Raw genomic sequence first — 15,027 nt, 5'->3', positions numbered from 1 at the left:
ATTGACAAATCAATTGGCTGTTATTGCACCAACATGGGCGTATTCATTTGAAAGACAACTATTTCAGCCAATCAAAACGCGACCTGTTCCTTGCGCTTTGGGGGTAGGCTTTAATAAGGTTTGTTGTGGAAGATGTCAATCGTGAGAGGAGCTATGATTAAGGCGTCAAAGTCAACATTATTGTGCATTGCTAGGTAACCTTTCTATATTGTATAAAGTATGTATAATCATCAGACAATCTTTGTAACCTATAAACAGTTTTCTTGGGGATCATTGGCGTGTATTGACTGTTTGACAGCAAGTTAGCATGCTACACGCTAAGGTTGGGTAAAGTTGACGCTAACGTACCAATCAAGCTCTAGGGCCAGTAAGTTTACGTACACGTTATAAGTCTTTCTGCTGTAACCATGCTACCTAAGCAACGTTAATGTTTTGCAGGTCATGCACACTTTTGAAAAACCCCAATGCTGGTCAACAGTTAACCCGACTTTCCCAAAGCCCCAGGCACCTCTACACAGCGGGGCTCCAGCGGTACAGCAGCGCCTCAATCCAGAAGTCAGCGGTGTCAAGTCCACCTGAAGATGAAATATACCTCACCGAATCGTGTGTGAAGGTCAGCAGACACACAGTGAGATTAAATAAGCGTTATTTTAAGCGTTTTTTTTAAAAGAGATGGCATAATAGTCTTTAGTTAGCTTCATGGTTTATCTCATACATGTAAACTTTTGGAAGCGAGGGAGGCCAGAAATGATGCAAGAAGCTGCCTCAGCGATAAGATCATTTGAAGGTGTTGTGCTTATACACAATAAATTACTGTGCTAAAGTCTTAGGCCACCATTAGATTTGTATTTTTAGCGTAGGATCCAACAAATCAATTTTTCGTCCTCATCCCGAAAAAGTGGTTTCTTCGCTGCTAACCTCCCACCAAGGCAATTAACCGATTAACCTCTAGCGGACTATGTAAGGATAGAGTTCAAGACATGCTAAATGCTCAAGGAGGTCACTTGTCAATTTATCTTATAAAACCATTTTGTTTCCTTTTAAAACGTATTTTCCAATATGTATGTGTTTTTTGGATACTGTATACACATTTTCTACATTTTTAGTTACATTCTAATAGAGACTGTGTAATGAATATATTTGTTCACTGTAGCATCGCTATAATGATCAGACTTGTTGCTAAATCAACAAGTAAAAATTTGGCCTTTTGCACAGTACTTTAGGTAAACTTGTTTTCTTGGGATTTTGTTTTCCATCTATCTATCCATCCATCCATCCATCATCTGTTAGCACTTATCCTGTTCAGGGTCCCCAGCTGTCACTGGGTGATAAGCGGGGTACACACATTTCCAGTAGCAAGTCTATCTCAGGGCCAACACAGAGAGACATACACAGACAAACAACCAATCACACCTACAGGCAATTTAGAGTCACCAGTTAAACTAACACATCTTTGGGCTGCAGGAGGAAACCAGAGTACCCACGCAAGCATGGAGGGAACATGCAAACACACTGAAAGGGGGTTTGAACTGGCAATCTTCTAGCTGTGAGGTGGCAGCTCTAACCACTCAACGACCCTGCTGGCTGACAATTGTTATTTTGATATTTTGCAATGTTGCAGCCACTTAAATAATGTCTGTGACATCCAGGTCATGATAAATCCAAAGGTATTGTTTAATGTCTTTTCTTAAAGACATTACACCTCTCATCAGAAAAGCTGGCTAGAGCCAGGCAGATATTTTAAAGTTGTTAAATCCTTGACACTTTCATGAACATGGTTGTTGTTACATCGAGCATTCATGTGCCACTAGAGTGACATTGATCAACAAGTGAGTCTCCTTCATGTTGGGACTGATGAAAGAACTCCTTTACAGGGTTAGAAACTTTAAGATTACAATTCCATTTTCTCAGCCATTACGTATTGAGACTTTCCTAAAACACTAAGGTTTTTCAACCAATTGTATTACCAAATGAGTTATAAGTTGAAGCCTCATTTAACACAGTTTTCACTGGTGATAGCTACTGATTAACAAAATAGGAGTGGCTAAAAATTCATAGTGACTTGCAATAGCTTAGCTGCTAAATGGATAGAGCAATTAGAACAAATATTGGAGGATGAGAGTGCTTGTGTGACTAGGAAGTGTGGTGAAAGCATTAAATCAATTAAAATGACATAGGTCAGTTGCAAGATATGGGTCAGGTCTGTAATAATAAATGGCCTAAACAGATTCTTAAGAGTTAGTATATTAAAAGCATTATTTTGTTACGGCAGAGTTATAGTTATCTCCAGCTATTACTCAATGTGTGAAATGAAAAGGAACAACACATCTACATTTGTAGGGTTGTGATTATAAAATGTAGATTTTATGGCCATTTTGCTTCTGTATTAATAAATGTGTGAAGCCTTTGTGCTCTTGATTTATCGTGCTTGTGTCCTCTCTGTAATCCAGAGACTAGCAGAAATCATGGAGAAGGGCGAGTACCTGAGAATACATGTGGAGGGAGGAGGCTGCTCTGGGTTCCAGTACAAGTTTTCATTAGATAGAAACAAAAATGAAGATGACAGGTAAAATGGAACTCATCAACTGTACATTTTGAGAGATTGACTTACAGTGGCCTCATTGCTTTCTTATCACCAGTTAATCCAATCAACCTGGTTCCCACCTGCATCTACTGTGCTCTTCTTTCAGAGTGTTTGAAAAGGGAGGAGTGGGTGTTATCATGGACCAGGACAGTCTTGAGTTTGTGAAAGGAGCCACTGTGGACTTCAGCCAGGAGCTGATCCGCTCTACCTTTCAAGTGCTCAAGAATCCTCAGGCTGATCATAGTTGTTCCTGTGGCAGTTCCTTCTCTGTCAAACTATAATTGTATCAAACAGTTCAGTACACAAACGCACGCACTTAATAAACTGCTAATTTGCAGTGTTATAGGATATTACAGTTTATCTAAAATTATGAGTCATTGGAAAGTATTTGTAATATCAGTAAAGCTGGTACATTTCCTCAATTTTTTTTTTTTGCTTTAGTAGTGTAAAACACTTCAACTGAATGAACTGCTTATTGACAGCTCAGTTCAGTGTTCAACTGTAATTTGTCATGGATTCAAACAAAAAGGCACAGTTGGAAGTGTTTTAGAATTCAGTAGTGACATTTACCCTTGTGTATAAAATATGTAAATAGGCTGCATTGTGAATTTAATATATTTAATCTGAAATAAAACAGAGTGAATTTAAGGCTTTGTTACCTTCTTTTTCATGTTATGTAACATTTGCTGCACGTTTAAAGATATTCTAGAAAGTTTATTTTAAGTAATAATACTCACGATTCACATCCTGATAATATTAAAGCAATAAAAGGGCAGTAACATGAAGAATTTAGATGTATTAATTGTTGGTTTTATGACATTGGTTCCTCAGGATTATGAATACATTTTTCACATTCTAAACATGTTTTCACTCAAAAGTTATGATTGCTTTTTTTTTTTTTATTAAAGTTGAATATAAGAAACATCTCACAAAAAATATACAAAAAGAATGTATGTATAAATGATATTTACATGGTAATATGGTAATGTAAATCAAAATATGCAGCAACATTTTGTTAATGTTAGTCTTAATACAAGAAACATTATGTTTTGCACTGTTCATATTTTCTCTCTGATAGAACATTCCATTTAAGCTCTATATTTGATTACACAGAACACTGATTTACTGTTGGAAAAAAAGTCACACCATTCATTTTCATGAAAATGCGACAATACATCATACAGTAGCAGCACACTGAAAAGTGACTGAATGAATTCAACAGTCCATTTAAACATCAATTTACAGCTGTTCTTTTAGTTTTCTGAGGATTTTGGTTCAGACAGATTGTCTTCCAGTAAGCCATGCACACCATTGACCACAAGCAGATCCTCAAACAAGTATGCACACTTTCACATGTCATAAGGGGAACACTGTCAAAGGAGGTTTTAGGTCAACCTATCAACAACACAACCACATAAACAAACCATAGATGAACCATCAGGGCAACACAGTGACCAGGTCAGGTGTACAGTGCATAGTATGCTTTGGCATGCTGACATCCAGAATATAACAGTGGATGTTACATTCAGGAGGAAGGCCACAGGATTTGGAATTACCAGTAAAAATGGAGCAAATGAACATATGATCCAAAAAGTAAAACAAAAAGAATCCAAAACGACATACGTTGAACTCCCAGATTAAGGCTAATTCAGTTTGCTACATGTTTGACAGAAGCACAGAATCGCTCATTGTAAAATTAAATATACCCATGAAATTAAATGCATACTGTATTAAGAAGATGTATTTTTCTTTTTCTTTTTTTACCCTCAATGATCATTTAATGCTGCAAGGCAGTTTTATGTGCCCTTCACCTGTGTTCACAATTAGGACTGATGCTGTGATGAAAATGAGTTTTTATAAATACATGCACCTAGTTTTGAGGCAGTAAGTAATTTCTCCACTATAAGTCATTTACAAGCTGCCAGGTCTGTCCTCCTGTTTATTTATTTATTTTTTCCAGCAGAAACTGTTCTCTGAAGAGGTGCCAAGACCCTCTTAGGCAGGAATTATCCAAGTGTTCTCCTCAGTGAGGAGTATGGATGCACCGCCACACAAAGAGGCTAGAGGGAACACAAAAGAAAAAGATGCATGAACATCTGATTTTAACGTTATTTGTAAACTATCTCAGCATTACAGAGCTTTAGGCATTACCTTCTGTCATCTCCACCGGCACTAACAACAAAGCGATCTCCATTTGTGAAGCGGACATTTGTCAAGTGAGCAGAATGGCCCAGAAAGCGTTTGTGTTTGGCCTAAAATACAGGAGATAATATTCACACAAATTTTAAAAACTGCTCTTCACAGATGTATGATTTTAAAATACATTACAGTGTACACAAATATCAGTCTGTTAAATCGTCACCAACTTTTAGCTCTCACATTCTCTGTTAATAAAATAACATCAAGTAATAGAAATAATTATAGAATAGATCTATAAATATGACAGGTTGCAAAATGTGATGATTATGTGATATTTAAATTAAGTTAAACCTGCAATGTTAACACTCTTTAAGTAATCATTGTCTTATTATTCTTATACCATATGTTCTTTGAAGACAAATATTGGTAATGGTAAAAACATTATTTAATCATACTTACAAACTTCTCTGGACATGGAAAGTCAAACAGCTTTACCATTCCAAAGTCATCGCCTGTAACAATGTTAAGGCCTGAGTGAGACACACAGGCACAGGTAACGTCTGCTTTGTCCGAGTTACGGGACCAGATCCCTATGACCTCGTCCCCAAGCACACTGGATGCAGAGAGAGATTTTGGGCTCAAACTCATTATTCATCATTACTTTGTTCATTGTAGGCACTGATGGTACAGTAGCCTATATGTGATGTAACACTGACTCTCTCACCTAGTCCATGTGGTCCAGGTGATCCTGTCAATATGGGGCTGTTCTGTGACCTGCTTTCCAGATGGCACCTCATACACAAGTCGTTTATAAGCACCTGTGGATATCTGAATTAAGACAATAAGGGATCACACAACCAGCCAAAGTCTGAGACAAATGTGCAAAGCTGATGCGCTATTTCTCAGTCTGCACCTGGATGTAGGAGCTGTCAGCAGAAAAGTCCATCTGCATAACAAAACTAGGGATGTCCCTGCAGCTGTTGATGCGGTTCAACTGTGGGCCAAGTGTCAGGTCGTAGAAGTCTACTGCACTCTCAGTGGAGCCCACTGCCAAATAACGAGAATTTGGACTGAACCTATAACAAAGACGTGCAGCATTAAAAAAAAAGTGTTTTCTCAGACTACTACTCACTATTGCATAGATTAGAGCTTCACACATATCACTTTCTAAAGATGATCATTTTGTCTTAATTATGTAATTTAAAACTGAGCATACAAATAAATAAATGAGCCTAAATAAATTAAAAAAAATGTTTAAGTGATAATGTAGTTGAAAACATGTTTAAATCCACATGAAGACGTATCTACTTATTTTACTACAACCTAGTCAGAGTTAAAAATGGGATGATGTATGGGCCCCAACTGACTCTTTCTACAGCTAAGGTACACGCTTGTATTTGCCTGAACAAGTATTGTTGGAGAGAAATAATATAGCAAATTCCAGCTCACTACATCACTTTTTCAGACAGCTAATGTATCTATTGAGCAATACTCCACCTAGTGTAAAATCCATAGCTATACAATCAGTACCTGATATCCTGTATAGGAGAGCGCCGGTCCCTTTTCTTGCCCCAGATTTTGAGTGAGGCAACCAGCAGAATGATGAACTCTCCATTCTTCATGCCAATGGCCACCATGTCCCCCTCAGGACTGTAGCTAATTGTATACGCTGGGTGGCCCAGGTTCACCTTATTCAGCATCTTCTATTTTCCAAAAGGCAATGCAAGATCATCACATTCTTCATATAACGCATCTTAAAATTTCTTAAAACTATAGATTTTAACTCTGAAATACGTAAGACTTTGTAAGGACTGAGATAGTCTGTTCTGAAGAGCTGGGGGTAAAATGGCTGACCTTCTCTGGGATGTCCCACAGGCGCACAGTACCATCCTCTGCTGCAGAAAGAAAAACATCTCTGGAAGGATGGGTTCCCAAGCCCCAGATCGGCCCGTCCATGTGTCCATTCACCAAGATGTTGCACGCTGCGTTCTTCTCTCCTACTTCAATGATCTCTGCATTTCTGGTCCCCACAAGAATTTTACCCTTACACAGCACAAAGTAAAAATCCCTCAAAACACTGATGATGAGCCACAAAATGAGTGTGAAAACATGTTCTTTACAATATTATTTTGAACCTACTTTTCCTCTGCAGACAGACCGAACGCAGTCTATTATTTGTCCGGTTTCTAACCGAAAAGCTCTGCAGCGTTTGAGCTCCTGGTCCCAAAGCTTTAGAGCTCCACCCTCCTTTGACCTGCGGAGGAAAACAAAGTCTCTCTAATCCACCAGTTGTAGAATTCTTCCTACAGTATATACTCCGGTAATATTTACTGTACACAGGATCTGGGCAAACCGAAGGTAATATGTAGTTCTTTCTCATTTGTACTTCTGCTTTGCATTCATTTCAATTCATACACAACTGTAAATATTGACAAAATCATCATAAAAGGAATTAGAAAGCAACAGCACAGAGGAGCACTTACGGCCTTTCTTTGCCTCCGGTGACAATGAGACCATCTCTCAGTGTGGTGTACATGGTGAACACTGGGCCTGTATGAGCTTTGGCCACTATTCTTATTAGAATGTGTTCTTTCCACACACACACATCCCCACTTATGGTACCTGTAAATGTCAAGTTATTCTGAAAAGAAAACAAATCTGCACTAATCTAGTGGCCTACAACAGCAGAGCGAGCAAGGCACAAACATTTCACAGCACAATGAACCAAACAGATTGAAATCAACTGAGCTTCAACATTACTAGCATATTGCAACAATATTAAAAGGATTTCTAGAATATCACAAAACTGGTTTCTAGTTGGCAATTATAAGATGTGTGACCAAGGAGACTACGCAGTACAATGGTTGGTAGGCACTTACAGCTCCAAATGCTACAGATAGCATGGTCTGCATCCTGGCGTCCTCTATGGAGCTCAGCACCCCTTTCTTGCTCAGCAAAGCTCGACCAGCTAATGTCCAAAAACGCACATGCTTGATACCCACAGACACAAAGTGTGTGTCTGAATCAGGACGAAACTCAGCCACAAAGATCCTCTGGCTGTGTCCATTTCGACTGGCAACTTTGGCACCTGAGGAACAAAGTAAAGAACAGTACAAATGTGATCTCTATTGTGGAGACACTCTCTAATCTCTAGAATGAGAACAAACGTAAAGGGAAGGTGAGTTTCTCTGAACGATAATATATCAAGTATTTGTTCTGGGATAATGTCGTACCTTCCTGCCACTTCCAAATGGTGATGGTGTGTTCAGGGTCTAAGCCCACTGATAGCAGGAGTTTTCCTGTGGCACTGAAGCTGACAGAACAAACACCACCTGCGTGGAAACAGCGTAGCACTGACAGAGTCTGCTTGGTCATGGCGTCCCACACATGAATAGACGGAGATGTAGCTGAAAACGAGATGAGGTGTGAATGTATACTTAGGTCTTTTTGTCCCTTAAAACTTTGATCAGATCAGATTCAGACTCATTCATGCTATGATGCTGAATAAAGAAAAACTTAAAATAAATAAATAAAATAATTAAAAGCTTACACCAAAAAGCTATATATATATATATATATATATATATATATATATATATATATATATATATATTTCTTTTAACTGTCCTTAAAATATTTTTAAGATTAGATTGTATTGTATTTTCTCATGACAGAAAGGCCACTAGATGGCAGTGACTTAAAGAAAATAATCAATTGAAACAAAGATTTTCTTTGAACATTTATTAACACCAGCTTTTCTAACTTTGCTGTATTACCTGACATGTCACCAGCATCACCTGGAATGAAGGAAAATAAGATTATTGGACAGAACCCACATATTATTAATGCTATTACTTAGCCTCTACTGCAAAAACGTATAGGTTGTCCACAGATAGGTTTGTACCATTCTAAAAGTTATATAAAATATATGTGAAATGGAATCATTTTAGGTAAATTTGCAATTATTTTGGTACAAAGACTGCATACATGCATTAGCTTAAGCTTACTTGTGCTATAAAGCAAATATAGCACAGATAGGGCTGTAGGAGGACTAGGCTATAAGCCATGTACATTTATTCTACACATTGCACACAACAGGATACAGGGAAGAAAAGCAAGGTGGCTGGTGACACAGGAGGTCAACTTCTCACAAACATACCTACTTGGCCAGTTGCCACCACGTTGGGGAATTTCGGATGCTGATTGATTGTCAGGCACAGGATGTCGTCACTGTGTTCTACATAGAAACTTTGGCAGGCTGTGGGAAAACACACCCAACCCACACACATACACAAAGACACACCACATAAACATGATACAAAATAATATACATGCGTGTTTGTTACTTTTGGTTTTCAGTTAATACTCTGTATCTTCCAGACATATCTCTGCCTACTTACAGGTCGTTAAGTTGAGTACAATGCCAATTGAGGCTGTGTGGTAGATTATGTCTGCCCCCTCATTCAGGTAGTGCACATTGTTACGACAGTCATTGCCACGGTAACCAAACACCAATTCCAACACCAGGTCCTGTGGGAGAGTCAGAAAAAGACAGCCAGAAAGTCAAAAAGGTCGACGCCATGACAACTAAGATGTTCAGAGCCAGCTGAACGTCATTATTCGATTACAGCGTTACCAGAGTCCCCGAAGAGGCCATCTGGACACAGCAAGGGCACACAGCATCTTCAACTCACGTAATGACATTAAAAGTCAACATTTTGAATCCTGTTCTTCTCTGAGATAAAACCATTTCATTTGTTAAGCTTTGGTGAGGAGGAGGTCTTTTTTACCTCAATGGGTCTCTTCTTTTTGCCAACATTGTTGGTCTGCAGCTTCTCCGGCTGTGGCAGCGCTCTGCTGACTGGAGGCCTGAAACCAACAGTTGGGATGAGAGGGTGGCTGCGGAGCAACTTATCTTGCTAAATATGCTAATGATAACTGTTTGCTGATCTAACTGCTATCTAACTTTTTATGAATATCTGCACTTATACAGAAATTTTGGAAAATCAAATTTTTTCAATTTAAGACATAAAAGGGGGATGCAATAAATAGTAATAAATAAATACATATGAAATAATAAAGAACTAATCTAAATGTTACTATAATAATAAATTCCATACTACTTTAGAAAAGTAAAAATTTCTAAGTGTATGTTAAAAAACAACAACATGGCAAACAATAAAGCAAAGAGTGTATGGACGAGCTTTTACAGCGAAGACAGGGTGTAAACGGGGAAACACTAATACGTGTGTAAACAGGGGGCAAACAGGGGCACCAAGACACCTGTTGGTTTGTATTTATACTACAAACATGTAAATGATGCCAAAACTTTACTAATGGGATACAACACAGTAGGTGACTTACCTCGACCCTCTTTGCAGCAGCAATAACAGAGAAAAGCAAGAATTAAAAAAATGCTTCCCACAGCCTTTACTGCTCCCAACTGGACACACTCGTTAACTCAACACCCCAGACACTGAGGACATAAAAATCAGGAGTCACTGCTATTGTGTAACCATGGCAACAAAAGTCGATTTCTATGACAACTGCTGACAAGATGCTGCATGGATGTTTGTATTTTTGTCAAAAACAAATGAAAATAAATAAAGAACTGAAAATGTGACACAATTTAAAATCAAATACAACGATGAAGTCAGTGACTATTGAAAACACCTCTTGTTCAACCCATTCAGAATTTGTTCTGCTGACAGCTAAAGTCAATTCAAGTTAAGATCATATTTAAGCACAATTTGCTCTGCCAGACAAACCAGGAGCTCATTATCAGGTTAATTAACACCGAAAACAGTGTTTTCATTATGAAAGTAGAATAAACGATGTTGGAAAGTCAAATATTAATAGATTTCTACCAAGGAATATTAATGAATGCATTTCACAGACATCAGGGCACATCTATAACACTGCAGGAAGAGAACGACACTCAAGAGCAGGAAAAAGTCTTGTCTACTGTTTATCGCACTCATAAATAACTCTTACGGTCTTGAATCTCAGTTTTTTTTCCTTTCCTTTTTAAACCTTTCACTACAAGTAAAAAAGTTAATATTTTTATTATTGCTGTTTGATTATTTCTATGCAAACATTTGAGAACTTACCTGACCACTCCTTGTCTTCAAGTGGAATTAAAGAACCAAGCAGGAAAATGACAGATGGACAGCCATTAAAGGAAAGAAGAAAATCAGAAAAGCAGAAAAGGCAAAGTTACTTCAAACGGGCAGGGCTAGGGTGAGAGCAACATGCAGAAAAAGAAAAGATTTGTTGACTAAAGAAGACAGGACTGGCTTAAATTTGATGTAGAGGCCCTGTTATTTGTACTATACGGCTGCCTGAAATTCCTAAAATGTCAAAGTTTTCATCCATCTAAGCATTTGCAAATGTTTTCCACAGCTTAATGTGAAAATACCTTTCATCCACAGAGGGCTCTTTCAGCTGCAAGTGAGGTTTCACACCCGTCATGGGACGCATGTTGGTAGATAAGGCCTTGATGATGTAGTTGATCTCGTTCTCTCTCGTCACATCACTGTCGTAACCTGAACAAAGACGAACATTATACCGATTTTGCTTCAGCAACAGAAACCTATGACAAACAAGAAGCTGATTTCTCACCTCCATCATCTTCACTCTCGATGTCCGACTCCTCACTTTCACAATGTTTGATTTCCCGGTGGCCCTCGGGCTCATGGGCCCAGATCATGAGGCACGTGTCACCCCCACCCACTGTCACCAAGAGACTATCATCATGGGTCCATCGCACATTGGTAACATGCGTACTGTGGGCCACGTAGCGTTTGAACTTTGCATACTTCCCCTGGGGTAAAGACACAATTTATTTTTTTACACTTTTGACATTAGCACAGACTTAACATAAAATTTGCATATAAATTCTAAACGTAAGCCTTGAGTCATGACACATTTAAGGAAGATCATACCAAGAGAAGCAAACTGGGTTTTACCTTGACAGGATATCTGAAGAGCTTTACATATCCTAAATCATCTCCTGTTGCGAGCACCTTTCTGTCATTACTAAGGCAGGCAGCAGTCACCTCAGTGACCTCACTGATCACAGGCCAGATGCCCTCAACAGACGTTCCCAGGACACACGTCCATGTGCTCCAGTCGATTTTCTCCACCTGAACCAAGTAATTAAGTAAACATTAACACACACACACGTGTGTGTGTGTGTGTGTGTGTGTGTGTGTGTGTGTGTGTGTGTGTGTATATATATATATATATATATATATGGTTGAACACAACAATTCAGAAATCTTAACAGGGGCTTCTCTATGAGCAGCAACATTGCAGCACAAGGAATGTGATCCTTGTGGGTGAATGACAAAAAATATTAAAATGATAATAGGTAACAGAAGACATCTGAAGCTCCACTGGGACATAGCCCAGCAGCATCTATCATCTCTGACCCTTATTTTCTCTCTGTGTCACATAGTATTAAAGAGACCCTAAACACTATTCCACTTCCACTGATGCCAAATTTAGACTGATACTGGTGAAAAGTGGGCCGTGTTAATGCTTCACTGCCCTTCCCTTAGCCTCCTGTGATCCTGAGGGGAAAATGTGGGCCAACAGTGCCATAACCATGGCACTTCCTAAGTTTTTTTCCCTGCATACCTCTGTAGCTGGGATAGTCTGCCTTTTGCCGCGAGGAGCTTCGAAAAAAAACTGCTCTTTAGCACTTGTGTTGACTTGAAGTAGTTTTCCTGTGAGAAAGGAAGAGCCCCATGAGTTTTGTAACTGAATTTAATAGAAACATTACAAACCAAAATATTTTCTTAACTGTTCATTTGTAAAGATCTATTGAAAAATTGCATATAGCGTGGCATTATTACCTCTCTTATCCCAGTCCATATGGGTAATGTAGTTGAGGCATCCTTTGCAAACCCCAACACGCTTGCTGCTCATTACGTTGTAAATATCAACAAAAGTGTCTCCCGATGCGACTGCAAGGTACTTCCCAACACCTGAGCCAACAAAAGAGAGTGAGTCCCCAGAGCATGAACGATAATGATTTCTTATAAAATGAAGGAGCAGTTCAGTGTTTTTTTTATAATAACACTTATAAACATCGACTTTATGGATTGGCTCAAATTATTATTAGCATATTTTTGATACATTCCAATCCCTAACCCTAACTCTAACCCAGTATCACTTATTAGTAATCAGTATTTTAACGTTAATAAAACCTATTTCCTCCTTAGCATTACGTAACTCTGACTGCTACTTTAAGATGTAGGCTTTCAGGGATTCGTGGGTGTTGGGTTAAGAAACAGGATCCTGTGTGTTGTGGATTAAGGCTAAGTGTCCAGGAGAAAGAGAGTTTAGTTTCTTGCTGCCACTTTTTCTGCCCCTACTGTTTCTCATTCCTCTCTTGCTGTCTTTCTGTTTGGCCTTATTAGAGAAAGCCATTAATTACGGTCAGGCCTGCAGCAATATCTCCCTGACTCACAGTGGGAGGGAAATGCATACACCTGCTGAATTTCTTTACAGCCTTCTACATAAGCTCAGATGCTACAAAGAGCACAATGATTTTAGAGGCCTTTTGACACCTCATTCAGGGTTTGATGAGAGTTTTGTGGTGGAAGTGCAGACCTGGAGAGAATCTGATATCAGAGATGATGTCCTTGCGGTGGTGGAAGGACACCAGGTCCTCCAGGGTGTCTGCATTTACAATAAGGAAGCTGCCGTCGTTCAGGCCCACCGCCAGTGCTTTACCATCAGGAGAGAAGCAGCAGCAATGTCCGCCTGTGGAAGATAAGATCTTTGTTAAATCCCTGGGACCCGTGCACTTTCTATCAGGCTGGCAGCACAACAAATAAAAAAAAAAATATGCTCAGTGAGCTGTGACTCACCTTTCCTCAGCTTGCGTACAGCAAGCATGCAGTGGCTAGGTGAAAGGTCCCATATGCGTAGGGTTTTGTCATCGCTGACAGTGGCACAAAGAGGGAGATGGGGATGAGTGGCCAGGCCCCACACTTCCCCCTCCATGTGACCCTGCAGACACGTACAACATGGATATTTAATATAGATAATAATTGATGCTAATAACAGCATCAATTTTTTTATTTTTAGCTGATCATCTATACAACACTGAAAAAGAAGAACATGACTGAATGAATGTACTCAACTGTGAATTTCTTTTACTTTTTGTAATAAATGAATTAAACTATGAAGTGTGATTTGTCCAAGCACAAATAACAATTGAAAGTAACAAATAATTCTGTAATAAATTTAACCAGTCATGCAAACTTTTAAACTAATAATAGCTACTTTTAAGCAAGTGTCAGTTTTGTAACTGTATCCATTGAGGGGGTTTATAGAAAAAAAAGTAAGGTCATTTTTTGGTTTATGAGTGATTCACTTATTAACTAAATTACTTTTCTTTCAGTGGACATTTTCTGTGATACCTGTTCATTCAACTGTTGCCTATACGACACATGAATTAGAAGATCTTCTAGTTCTTTTCTCTCATCAACTGATTACATTGATCTGAATGTGCTTAAATCAGCGAAACCCGCTTGCTGCAGGATCTCTTAATTAAATTGACAATCTCACCTTGAACACTATTAATTCATCTCCATTTATAACTGCCTCCTCTGAGAAACAGCATTGTGCATTTAGCATTGAGCATATATGCCCAATGTTAAATGCACAATGCATTTAGCATCTTTTCAGGACGTAGGTATAATATCTACACAAATCCTAAGGCAAAGCTCTAAGAAACAGAAAAACATGACATCAGTCCTCACACCTATTTTCTTTGACACTAAAACCCCACATACACCAGAGCATAACAGCCATTTTTAGAAAAATGTTCTACCATCCAGACAGCCACTGCTTTCCACTGATTTAAGAACAGCACTGAAAAATAACTTGCACAGATGAGAAACTTTAGATTAGTGTCACATTCACGACACCTTGTTGGTGGTGCATTAAGTCATGCCCCAATGTAACAAAGTTTAAGCATTAAATTATTCTTAAACAATGAACGCTCCATCTTCACAGTACAATCTAGAAAATCTAATGCTGACAAAACAGCCCAAGCAGATGTCTGTGTAATGTCAGATGCCAAATACTTAATGAGTCTTAAACTTTTGAAGTATAAGTACTAATTTGGAAAATATTCTTTCACACTATAGTTGACACTTTGTAGTTTATCATACTGCAGAAAAAGCTAATAGAGATGGTGACTTGATGAATGTGATGTACTGTACTGGAACTAATTACAGCATATGAATGACAGGACTTGGGGTTCATTTTTGTAATCTTTATATTAC

General features: G+C 38.6%; 2 protein-coding genes across 10 annotated transcripts in view; one reads left to right on the top strand and one right to left on the bottom strand.

Annotated features, from left to right (window-relative positions):
• Positions 1–66: 66 nt before the first annotated feature.
• isca2 (iron-sulfur cluster assembly 2) lies at positions 67–3,232 on the top strand. 2 transcript variants are annotated; one of them, XM_067480245.1, is made up of 4 exons: positions 67–194; positions 439–613; positions 2,451–2,566; positions 2,691–3,232. In XM_067480245.1, exons 1-4 carry the CDS (start codon positions 133–135, stop codon positions 2,863–2,865), a joined length of 528 nt encoding a protein of 175 aa, XP_067336346.1. In that variant the 5' UTR covers positions 67–132; the 3' UTR covers positions 2,866–3,232. The 2 variants fall into 2 exon arrangements, with proteins under 2 accessions (XP_067336346.1, XP_067336345.1); XM_067480244.1 differs by having other exon boundaries at positions 439–628.
• Positions 3,233–4,149: 917 nt separating this feature from the next.
• eml5 (EMAP like 5) overlaps positions 4,150–15,027 on the bottom strand; it is a 34,330-nt gene continuing 23,452 nt past the window's right edge. For 3 of the 8 annotated variants that reach the window (XM_067480226.1, XM_067480229.1, XM_067480233.1), the window contains 23 exons: positions 13,603–13,744; positions 13,343–13,495; positions 12,583–12,714; positions 12,365–12,453; positions 11,692–11,868; positions 11,345–11,546; positions 11,142–11,268; positions 10,834–10,848; positions 9,514–9,592; positions 9,124–9,253; positions 8,883–8,981; positions 8,500–8,520; positions 7,957–8,130; positions 7,603–7,811; positions 7,207–7,364; positions 6,863–6,977; positions 6,578–6,766; positions 6,254–6,426; positions 5,637–5,799; positions 5,448–5,551; positions 5,183–5,336; positions 4,736–4,836; positions 4,150–4,644 (listed from right to left, as the gene is read on the bottom strand). In XM_067480226.1, the coding sequence (XP_067336327.1) occupies positions 4,608–4,644; positions 4,736–4,836; positions 5,183–5,336; positions 5,448–5,551; positions 5,637–5,799; positions 6,254–6,426; positions 6,578–6,766; positions 6,863–6,977; positions 7,207–7,364; positions 7,603–7,811; positions 7,957–8,130; positions 8,500–8,520; positions 8,883–8,981; positions 9,124–9,253; positions 9,514–9,592; positions 10,834–10,848; positions 11,142–11,268; positions 11,345–11,546; positions 11,692–11,868; positions 12,365–12,453; positions 12,583–12,714; positions 13,343–13,495; positions 13,603–13,744 (2,943 nt within the window). In that variant the 3' untranslated portion in view covers positions 4,150–4,607. Of the gene's footprint in view, positions 4,645–4,735; positions 4,837–5,182; positions 5,337–5,447; positions 5,552–5,636; positions 5,800–6,253; positions 6,427–6,577; positions 6,767–6,862; positions 6,978–7,206; positions 7,365–7,602; positions 7,812–7,956; positions 8,131–8,499; positions 8,521–8,882; positions 8,982–9,123; positions 9,254–9,513; positions 9,593–10,833; positions 10,849–11,141; positions 11,269–11,344; positions 11,547–11,691; positions 11,869–12,364; positions 12,454–12,582; positions 12,715–13,342; positions 13,496–13,602; positions 13,745–15,027 lie in introns of those variants that run through there. The other 5 variants (XM_067480228.1, XM_067480230.1, XM_067480232.1 and 2 more) reach the window with 4 other exon arrangements.

Source organism: Channa argus, chromosome 16, assembly GCF_033026475.1.
Source record: "Channa argus isolate prfri chromosome 16, Channa argus male v1.0, whole genome shotgun sequence".
In the NCBI taxonomy this organism is placed as follows: Eukaryota; Metazoa; Chordata; class Actinopteri; order Anabantiformes; family Channidae; genus Channa; species Channa argus.
Note: the sequence above shows the minus strand (reverse complement) of the source record. Positions and strands in the feature narration are given on the sequence as shown.